At 36.8% G+C, this 11,530-nt stretch overlaps 1 protein-coding gene across 1 annotated transcript; it reads left to right on the forward strand.

The window, feature by feature from the left end:
* Positions 1-6,834: 6,834 nt before the first annotated feature.
* Positions 6,835-9,599, forward strand: LOC143577572 (coniferyl alcohol acyltransferase-like). The gene is made up of 3 exons (XM_077061366.1): positions 6,835-7,287; positions 8,382-8,942; positions 9,127-9,599. Exons 1-3 carry the CDS (start codon positions 6,865-6,867, stop codon positions 9,535-9,537), a joined length of 1,395 nt encoding a protein of 464 aa, XP_076917481.1. The 5' UTR covers positions 6,835-6,864; the 3' UTR covers positions 9,538-9,599.
* The last annotated feature ends 1,931 nt before the right edge of the window (positions 9,600-11,530 follow it).

The following is an 11,530-nucleotide window of genomic DNA, read 5'->3' on the forward strand; positions in this document are numbered from 1 at the left end:
CGTGTGGATAGTACTATCGGTTTGACAAACCCAACTGACAGGGCCGGAGGGGTATGCCGGAACATGTTAACCCAGTTTCACATTGTTATTTAAACTTATTACATTCTGCTATGTGATGTTAGACATAGTACATACTTGGGACAAAGTGAATGTAAAATGCCAACGGTAGTGCATGGGCAGAGGTGGCCATGTGTTTTAGCTCATTTCGGTTTCACTTGTGGCTTATTATAGAAACATCATATATATACATACATACATAATGTAAAATTTACGAACTCGTATATTTTATTCGTTCGTACTCATGAAACTTGAAACTCACCAACTAGACGTAGTTGACCCGTTTTAACATGCTTTTCAGGTGAGCCAAAGTTGGAATGAATTGCTTACGTGCTAGGTGTTAAGAGTGAAGTTGAATCGCTGTAAATAGATGCAAGTATATAACAAGGAATAAGAAGCCCCGAGAACTGGTTATGTGATTTTCACCTAATTTGTAAACTTAGTACCAACCAATATAATATGATGTAAATTAGTTTGTTGAATTTCTTTATAAATAATGTGGTTGATACCAGAGTTATCTGTTACATTCCCGTATTACGCTTCTGCATTGACCTAGTCGGGGTGTGACAACATCCCTTTAACCTTCGCAGATATTGTTAGGATCTGCAAACCTGTTGGCATACCATCATACAACTATACAACCAAACAATCATACATTATCTTCTTTATATTTATATTTATGTAATTTCACACATAATCTTAATCTTTTATATAACTATCATATATCATTCGTAAAATAATCACATATCATACTGTCACCTGGCGATAAATGCAATATCCAGAGATCGTTCACGCACCGTCAAGCATTCATTCATATATAAATCATAAAAGGCATACACTTACCACTTAAGGTAAGTGTATTAACTAATCACAACGAGTATGCACACAGCCCCAAAAACATAACAAGGAAATGGGGCTAGAAACTCACATGTGTCCTATTACGTTCATCGTTAATGGTTATTCCTTTCTTTAGCTGTGCGCGACTAACTGTTTAATAAACACAATATTAAATACTTCTCTAGCCATTCTTAACTGCTGGCTTAATTAATCTTAAGCGTCGAAGCCGGTTTTACTTCATTGATCCTTAACCAGTTAGTTAATCGTTACTCATTAATCTTTAAGGGTATCCTTCATTAATTAATAAAGTTCAAGGGGTTTTATACAATTAACCCTTTTTATCCTAAGTCCAGGGACCTTTCTGTCATTCTTTCAAATTCTAATTCGTTATACAGCTCCTTAACGAATAGGGCTCAATCGTTACTTCTTAACACGTGCGTTCTTTCATAACGAATGGACTCATTCGTTACTTCATAACGAATGGCCACCTATGACGAATGGACCTTCATAACGAATGACCTTTTATAACGAATGAACCTTTATAACGAATGAACTCTTATAACGAATAAACCTTCATAGAGAATGGACCTTCATAACGAATGAGGGTTCATTCGTCATTTCTCCGTAACGAATGGCTTAACGAATGGCTTAACGAATGGAGTTCCTTCATTATTCTTCCCTAACGAATGAGCATAGGCGCTCCTAGGGTTAGGGCAGGAATGTCAAAACATTCCCTGACATCCTTACCTACCTTTCCGGCGCCGATGTGTCGGAAAAACGGGCGGTGGCCGATAAAACGTATATCTACACCGTTTTTCACCGTTTTTCGTCCCAATCGTTCCGGATCCGAGATAGGGTGACCCCTAAGCTCGTCATTCGATCGGGTTATACCCGATTTCATCTGAACTTCATGACCTTAACGGTTGAGGGTGTCGGTTCATCATTTTGCGACTAGATCTAGCGGGTTTGGGTCCATATAAGATCATAATATTATTACCTCGGATCAATGCTCGGTTTTCCTCCTTGGTTTCGGTTAAAGAAAGGGAGAAAGAAAGAGCGAGAGTTTAAGTGTGTGTGTGTTTGGGTGGTGTATGGAATGAGTGGAAATCAATAGATTAATGAATAATTATTGTTTATATATTATGGGTCATGGGCTTAAGCCCATGGTCTTTCTTCTTCCTTATTAATCCAAGTCCATTACCCACATTTACTTAACCCGACACAAGCCCAACTCATAATAATAAGATTATTATTTTATTAACCGAAACAGGAAACAGGATGCATTAACCAACATCGTCAACCACATCAACCGCTTTTTCATAAAACTAATATTTGTGTTCATGTTTGTTCGTTTAGAAAAATCAACATTGCCATGTTCATTTTTGTTCGTTCGTCATTAATTGTAAGGATATAGGATCATACAAGTTACCTCTTTGTTGCATGAACGTCGACATTCCAGAAGAGTGGCTGAGGTAAGAAGTGTCTGATACAGGAGTTGATCCGCCAGATACGATAGTCTGCATGGGGATAATATCTCCTTCATGTACTTCTGAAGATCTCTGATGCTGCATTCCGGAGGATCCTTGATTCTGGAGGAAGGATCCTTGAGGTTGAAAGTTGTGGGGTCCTTGGTAGCATATCCCCGAGGATCCTGGTTGAAGGATGGATGATCCTTGATGGCAGTTATAGGATCCTTGAGTCTGCTGACCCATTGACCCTGACTGGAGGATAGGTGATCCTTGTTGAAAAATCGAGGACCCTTGAACCTGTTGGCCCATGGTTCCCTGACTAAGGATGGATGATTCTGAATGAAAGATCGAGGATCCTTGAGTTAGTTGACCCATGGATCCCTGCTGAAGGATAGATGATCCTTGCGTGAACTGAGCCAAGGATCTTGGAGTGGTGAAATCCAGCATCCTAGGCACCAAGGGAGTCTGATCCTTTGCTGGCCTCTTAGTCCTCTTGAGATCTTCTATCTCCCGAAGGATCCTCTGGTTAGTCTTGTTTTGTTGCTCCATGTATGCTTTAACCTGTGAAAACATAGCAGAAACATCATTGTTAGTATTAACAACCGAAGCGGCAACAGTGGTTTTCGAGCTCTGGAAGACTAGTAGTTGCGTCTTGTTTCCAGCAGCAGCAGCCCTTGGTGCTCCCGTGATTGGAGGAGACATCGGCGGCAAAGTTCTTGATGAGAGAGGAACCGAAGATGGCATGGTTGATGAAGTAGAGGTTGATTGAGAGGCCATTGATGATGATATGGGTATGAAAAGTTGAAATTTGATAGGAATAATAGGGATTATAGCACCAATAGCCCCACGGTGGGCGCCAAATTGTTTTGGTCAAAAATCAACTAAGGATCCAGTTTCCAAATCCGTAATTGTGAGGTTTAGTGCTACGATAATAGTAATGATTATGTGAACGAAATAGGATTGAACACCGTGATTTGTTGCGAGGAAAAACCCCTTGATTTTGATTAGATCAAAGGAAAAAAACCCCGGGTAATGACAAATATTCTATCACCACTTTATTAATGTGAAAATAGGGTTACAATTGGTGGAGATATTGATCAGCGTTACAATGAATGCTAAGTGTGTGAGCTGCGATATAGAGAGACTGCTCAGGTGTGTGTATTACCGGTGTTTTTCTAACTGATCATTCTCTCAATTATAAAGATAAAACAAAATATCAACTAACTAGAATTCCTACATTTACGCCACTATCCCCACTAGCCGTTTCGTCTCTTTTGACCACGTGCGGGAGTCGTCCAGTAGCGCAAGAATATGATGACTTAGTCCTCCAGCCGTTATATCTATCAAACACAACTCCATTCAAATAAAATTACTAGTAAACAAATAATACCAAGAATCCTTGATCCTTTAAAGTATGGAACATATCACAAGGATAAGTGATCCATAAACTATTCAAGGATAGAGGATCCTCAGCATAATTTCTATGCCCTAACAGTTAGCAACTATGAATTAAGAAATCCTTCCAAGATCATGGAATGCTATACATATCTAAACCTATTTCATGTAAGTTGTAAAATTATCCTTCGACGGATCCCATGTATGTGTCTTATCCTTGCCCTTTTCATTGTTTTCATTATTATTATTATTCTTCAAAACAAATGTACTGACTTAAGCATCAGAGGGGTGTTAGCATGTCTAACACCCACGCTCACCAAGGTTTCAAGGTTTTGTAGAAATCATCAAAGATCAAGATACAAGACAGAGATTGGCCATCTCTCATAAGTCTAAGGGATACAAACCCCTTCAAAGGTTTAAAGGTTTTCACCTTTCTAGCATAAGGGTTTCTACTCCCGGCCAGGAGTGCACGAAATCTAAGGATAATTCAAGATGGCAGGATTGTATATGTAACGGTTGTGCACACTTTTGTTATTGATGGTTATACTGAGGATTCAAAATTAAAATGTGGTAGACGTGTCACTCAGAAATTATGGCATTTACATGTCATCCAAAGTTTGGTAGGAGTTCCAAGAAAAATGAATTTATCCCTGTATAAGGATTAACATTATTATGTTAAACAAGAACTTCGACATTTACATGTCACCTACGATACAAAATATTGGGCTTGTCTCCAAGGATCCTTGGTCCATAAATCACACAATGATAGGCTTGTCTCTAGGGATCCTTGATCTATAAAATTAGGCTTGTCCCCAAGGATCCTTGATACAAAAACTTTAAATTTTTCAAGGATTATTCCTAAGGATCGTAAATACAACACCTTTCAAAAAAAATATGGATCCTTAGATCCTTAAACACATTTCCAAATATTAACATGTAAGGGCAATCCTATGGATTATAATCAAAGAACACATAAGTTCAAACAAAAGATGTTTATATAAAGATATAGAAACATAAAAGAAGATGAGTTGAGCTTCATCCAAAAGAATAATCCATCCACCCAAGCCACCAGGATCCTAAGTGTAGAACAAGAAATTGTCTTAAAAGTCCAATAGAGGGCCAAACCATTCAAACATCAAATTAGAGAATTCAAGATTTCGCATCACTGCCCTCATTATCCTTTCAAGTAGACACATTCATTCCATCCTTCACCACTTTGGTATCCTCCACATCTTCCACTTCCTTAGCCTAGTGTTATCCTTAACCTCGGGATCCTTCACTCTAGAGGATCCTTCACCCTTGAGTATCATTAAGGTCTTCTCCCAAAACTTAACAACCCAAAATAAGATTATCCATTTCCTACCAAAATTTCCAATACAAAACATGAGGATAAGAAGTTAAGGGTAGGGATAAGGATCAAGCATCACAACTTACTGAACGAAAGACAACATTTAGCTTTTGTAAATTGCTATCATGGTCCAATTCCTCAAAGGAATCCAGGGTCTTCCCTTTCCTACTAGAAGATAGCTTGTGTAGAAACATTAAGGCGCTACAAGTGACAAGCTTACAGATAAAGGGAGTTGGTCTCTCCTTCTTGGCAATTACACCTCCTGTAAAGAAAATGTTGTCAATATCATCAACACTAAAATTGAAGCAAGGTTTCTAGAATCCTATTAAAAAGGATAAGCCTATCACTATCCTTATTATATATTTATGCATATGTACTAACTTGTTATATAGGAACTTTTCCTTGAGATGTGATGAAATGTTGAGTCAGAACTTACTTCAACACTCGAGGCTCTTAAATTAAACTTCTTTTAAACGGCTTGAGCCTATAGAGGCGACTCACCTTGGCAAGAATATCCTTTCAAACATTAATAAACTCAGAAGGGTTAATACCTCCAAAGCAGCAAAGAGCAAGCAAAGTGGAAGATTGAGAAGATAAGTTTGAGATAATAACCAAAACACTATAATCATGCCTCATTTCGCGCGCCTTGTCAAAAGGATCCTCAAATATCTATAGTCATATACTATAGCTGTAAATATTGGGGGCAATTGTTGTGACAGGCATAATCCTCAGGAGAATCCTCATAATGCATATGAATCACAGACAGACAGGATCCTTAGTATCGTTATTAACTACCATTATTCTTTCACCTTTGACTTGGTGTTCCAGGCAATGGTAAGAATTAATTCTCAGCTAAAGACTTGGTCAACCGTATATCAAGAACGTTGGAGGATGTTACAACATGCTAATGACAAATATATATGCAATCCGTAACCGCTCCAAGATTCTTGTCAGGACAATTAATGAACATTATTACTAATTATTGCTTGTTATTACTAGTTATAGCTATTGTAGAAGTTGTCTTGATTGTAATAAGACACATATACACACTCGTATACACTCCTTTGTACTCGTAGCAGCTATCAAGCACTTTCAACACTTGTATTCACCCATTTTACTAAATATAATTGAGGTTGGGGATAAGTTACCCCTCCCGAGGTTTTTTGTTGTAGTTTCTTAAAGGATCATGGGATTTGTCCTCGTTAAAATTGTTGTGTCACGTGCAACATTTACTTATTACTTTGATTACATATTCAAGCATCCTACATCACATACAAAGTTTGGTTACTTGATTATCCTTGTGTATTTTGACCAAAACAATAAGTTGTTTTTAATAATTCACTCCCTTCTAACTTATTAAAAACACATTTTTCCTTATTTAAAAACTTAAAAAAGTCGCATTACCTAATCACCACCTAAACACCTTTTTAACTTATAAAGGTTAATAAGTTATAAGAAGGTAAAAATAAAAAATCCCACACACCTCTTCGGTAGCATACAAGGTTTTGGACATGGAAGCCACTTATGTTATATGGTCCCAAGCGCAAGTGTATTGTTGCTTAATATATTGTGTTAATTTCTTTTGACTAATTAGATTAATTACAAGTTGCATTAAATATTACATGGACAGCGATATTCCAACTTGAAACTTGAGTCCTCACGCACGTATCTACACCTATAAATAAGACCCATATTTTGCCAAGTAATGTCGTACAACCTGCATCAATTCAGCACCTCTCTATACCTTTTCTTGTAGGCATGGGCATTGGAGATGATAGTTTCTTGGTTGAGGTGATTGAGAATAAAGTGGTGCAAGCAGAAGAACCATGGGTTGACCAATGGTTAACCTTCACAAACTTTGATTTGCTTGTGCCACCTTTTGATATTGGCTCAATCTTTTTCTACAAGAACCCATCCCATGATCAAAATTTCCCCACCATTGTAAACACCCTAAAAGCTTCGCTATCTCGAGCTCTCGCACTCTACCCTCCTCTTGCGGGCGAGATAGAATGGAATGAAGCTGCCGGAGAGAATCAGATTCATTGCAACAACAGAGGTGTTCAGTTCATTGAAGCGGTTGCTGAGGTAGACCTCAAGGAACTGAATCTTTACAAACCAGATGAGTGCATAGAGGGTAAACTAATGCCCAAGAAACTACAACATGGTGTTCTTGGTATTCAGGTAGTACTAGTTCTAACCTATTACAACTTAGTCACGTTTATGATTATCCCAAACAAATACCTTGCCACCATCAGTTTCTAAAAAAGAAAAAGAAGATTAATGCCTTGTTTTTCATCTTGTACTTACAATATTAGTCCATTCACATCGAATCAATAATTAAAGAGAATATATGGAAATGAAATTCTCAAAATACACCTATGAATATATCCCTACAAAATAATTTATTTATTACTCTTTGTACAAAATCACCCAAAAAATTATAGTTTGTCACGCTTGATGTGCCTACGTGGATGCATCTTGCGCACAAAAACTACGTTTTCACACAAAGGTCAACCCATATAATTTAGGGTAAATATTAAGAAAACCATCAAAATCACCTCTTCAATCCATTCTCTGTTATATGGATGAGTTATATGGCAACTAAAGTAAACCCTAAATATAGGTACTCAATTTTGATCCATACCATATAATATATCACCTATCTCCCAATCACCATTTACTATATAACAAGACAAAAGAAAAAAAATAATAAAGAATTAATTTATGGATATGAATAGGGAATAGAATGTGAAAGAATTTTGAAAAATGATAGATAAATTTATGAAATGATGTTTTTTAGCTAAATTATAAAGAAAAATATATGGAATGGACTAAGAATGCTCTAAGACAACCCATATATGGAATAGGCTGAGAATGCTCTAAAAAAAAGAAGATTAATGCCTTGTTTTTCATCTGTACTAACAAAGTGTAGGCTTATGAAATACTTGGTTATAAACCCGTCCATTCACATCGAATCAATAATTAAAGAGATCATATGGAAATGGAATTCTCAAAAATACACCTATGAATATATCCTTACAAAGGTCAACTTGTGGAGTTTGTTTTCGCATTCTTAAGACAACCCATATTGTGAAGTTTAAAAACTCAAGTTATTCTGAAGAAGTTGACCATTCATATTATATATTACTTTGAGAAGTTTCCCTATGTATATCCCTAATACTAATGATCAAATCAAGAACTGCGTTCTACAGTTAATTTGCAAGTATTATGAGTGAACTTATCGAAATAGAATACTAATCCTTAATAAAATGCAGGTTACGAAGTTAAAATGTGACGGATTAGTGATAGGGGTCATGGTTGATCATCGAGTGGTAGATGGTTACTCAGCTAACATGTTTATTTCAACATGGGCAGACATGACTAGATCGAAAACCCCTTCTATGATCCCCTCCTTTGGGAGGTCACACCTAAAACCCAGGTCCCCGACAAGTTATTCACCGTTAATAGACAATGTGTTTGCTACATTTCTACCGCCACCATCCCACCCAGATAATGATCTAACCAGAGAAGATGACGAGTATCGACTTGTTAATCGCGTGTACTACATTGAGGGTGAGGCACTTAACAAATTACAATTGTTGGCGAACGAAGGCGGGTATAGGAGGTCTAAGCTGGTGGCATTCACCTCTTTCTTGTGGAAATCAGTATCATTGAGCATGGAAAACTCAGGAAAACAAAACGGATTATGTAATGTGATTATTGCGGTAGATGGAAGAAGACGGTTGAGTGAGGATGAAGATGAGGAGAAACAAAAACTTATGGCATCACACTTTGGGAATGTTTTATCTATGCCATATGGGTCTAAAACACCACAGGTAATAAATTTTATTTAGGTTGCTTATATTCTTTGATAACTGTTACAAAATCTACTATTAACAAATCAAAGATATACACCTTTTTTTTATTTTCTTCAAAATGTAAATATTAAAAACTAATACCCTAAAATGATAACACGATGATTGTGAACCTAATTAACCAAATTTTTGACTAACTAATTAGGAGTTAAAGGAGATGTCACTAAGCGATATCGCCACAGAGGTTCAAGAGTTCTTGAAGCCTGCCACTACAAAAGAGCATTTCTTGGACATAATAGATTGGGTGGAAGACCAAAAGCCACAACCGCTAATATCAAAGGCTTTACTTGGTGAAGAGATAACGTCATTTACAGTCTCAGCAGGACAAAGATTTGAGACCATGGACGCGATAGATTTTGGGTGGGGCAAGGTGACATTCGGATCATGTCATGTCCCGTCATCAAGGAAGGATTGTTTTCTGATGACAATGGGCAGTCCGAAAAACAACGAGGATTGGGTTGTTTACATGCATTTGCCATTGAAGCACACGATTTTCATTGAGGAACATGCTAGTCAGGTATTCAAGCCTTTAGATGCTGACTACATCCAGATTTAATACATGACATCTTATTCTATGGACCTATATAAGTTTGATATTGTGTTTTTCAATGGTTCTTTGTTACAAGGAACATTGTTGTTTACTGTGTGTTATGTATCTTGGTTTGGTTTGTAAAGTGATATTCTTTTTTTTTGTATGATATTTGAAGTTTATTGTATCATGTTTTGTATGTTGTTTAATCTTTTGTTTTTATGGTAAATGATTATATAATCAATTGTGAATTTTGTTCCTAATCTGCCTTATTAACTATTGGGTCGATGATCCATTGACAGGAAAAACCATTAAACTTTTGAATTTGAAAATGAAGGTTGTGAGTTTAAGTCATACAACAATTATTAAAAAGAAATTCTCCTTCAAAAAAAATCGGCCTTATGTGACTAATGAGGAAACTTAAAAAACAAAGAAATAAGTTGAACACTTATAATTAGAATATTGGATTGAAGTTCCTAATCTGTCTAAAATGAATAAAATAAAACCAAGGAGCTTAAAAATCAAGAAAAATAACTAAACTCGAGCATTGTTGAAGTTCCTGATGTGCATAAAAATAAAGAAAATAAGAGTACGAATATTAAAAAAATCAAAAAAAGTAGCCTATCTATTTTGTTAAGATAAGTAATAATAATTAGGCTTTATAAATAAAAAATTTAAACTTTATAAAATAACTGTTTTGCTAATTTGCTAATTCTATGTTATTTGATTATTAATAGCCGTGATTCAGAAGTTAAATCATAGGTATGAGACTGTGTGTTGTCGTTGAAATCATCCGGTAGAATTCATCTAATAATATTGTGTCAAGCAGCGCTGATTGTACACTTGTTGAAGCCCATGTTAAAGCCACATGAGCCTGTTGTGGTTCAAGCGAATGGGAGCTTCAACGATTTTTGATTTTTTTTTCTAACAATTAAAACAATATTATAAGCATCTTTAGAAAATTAAGAAAAACAAAAAAAAAATACAAATTTAAAAAAAAATCAACTTTATTCTCTTGCTCTGCCTCTTTCTCTTTTGTCTTTGTCTTTGATCTTCTTTGATTTCATCTAGAATAAGCGTATGTTCTTGTTCAAATACCTCTCGGCGACTCGGATATAGATTGCTAAAGTCCTTGTTAAGAAAGTCCAAGTTCCTCAATCTTTGTTTAGAAAGTTTTGCCTCCGCCGCCGTCGCGATACTACTCGATATTTTTCGGACGTCTTCGCTATGATCTAAATCGACGTCGGTAGTTGTTCTCTTTCCTCGGTCCCTTCTGATTGGTTGACGTAAGACTTGTGGCTAATCTTCTCGTCGTGCACGTTGAGTTCGACGCAAACATGAGCATCCAAGCTACTATAAGAGAGATATATGTACCTAGCAAAGTAGTTTTCATATGTTTGGCATTGAGCCACCTTTTCCGGTACAACTAACTCGACCCATTTCGAGCACGACTTGAGTATTCTCCACGAGTAGTCCTCGTCCAATGTTTTCACCGTCCCGTACTAGATCTGGACTATTAAAAACTTTGGATTTCCATTCTTCGTAGGTGAATTTATAAACTTGAAGATCATCATTCCCACTCGCTTGCATTCGACGACTGTTTTCGTTATGTAAATTCGTAAACAACCCGACAAATATGACGAGTTTTGGACCATCCACCCGACATCATATTTGCATTACATTTTCTACTTCCCTTCAACGTGTAGAACAACTCTTGCACTTTGGTCCAAAATACTTTGTGTCTCGATCTTGGAATAATTCAATCCAAGCACGATACAAAGCCGTTTTATCCTCTGGCGTCCAAGAAATTGCTCTACCGTTTGTAACGACCTCCGGTACCACTCCGCACCAGCCCCCCGCTCATCTTTGGCTCTTCTATGTGTGCGCTCGTTAGCCCTTGGCGCCTTCTTTAGGAGGCTCTTGCGTCTCCCGAATAACATAATCGGGAGACGGTGGTGGTATTTGACTTAAGTTATTCTCTAACTCTGTGCTACACACGCTGTCGTCTTGACCGAATGAC

The sequence above is a fragment of the Bidens hawaiensis genome, unplaced genomic scaffold (genome assembly GCF_021521415.1).
Source record: "Bidens hawaiensis isolate Kalapana, Puna unplaced genomic scaffold, B.hawaiensis_p1.1 tig00028737_1, whole genome shotgun sequence".
In the NCBI taxonomy this organism is placed as follows: Eukaryota; Viridiplantae; Streptophyta; class Magnoliopsida; order Asterales; family Asteraceae; genus Bidens; species Bidens hawaiensis.

What these genes read in the sequence shown, in the direction of transcription:
- LOC143577572 (XM_077061366.1), top strand. Translation starts at nt 6,865, where the DNA reads ATGGGCATTGGAGATGATAGTTTCTTGGTTGAGGTGATTGAGAATAAA. An exon ending in ATGGTGTTCTTGGTATTCAG is followed by an intron (nt 7,288 to 8,381) that starts GTAGTACTAGTT and finishes AATAAAATGCAG; the next exon opens with GTTACGAAGTTAAAATGTGA. An exon ending in ATGGGTCTAAAACACCACAG is followed by an intron (nt 8,943 to 9,126) that starts GTAATAAATTTT and finishes CTAACTAATTAG; the next exon opens with GAGTTAAAGGAGATGTCACT.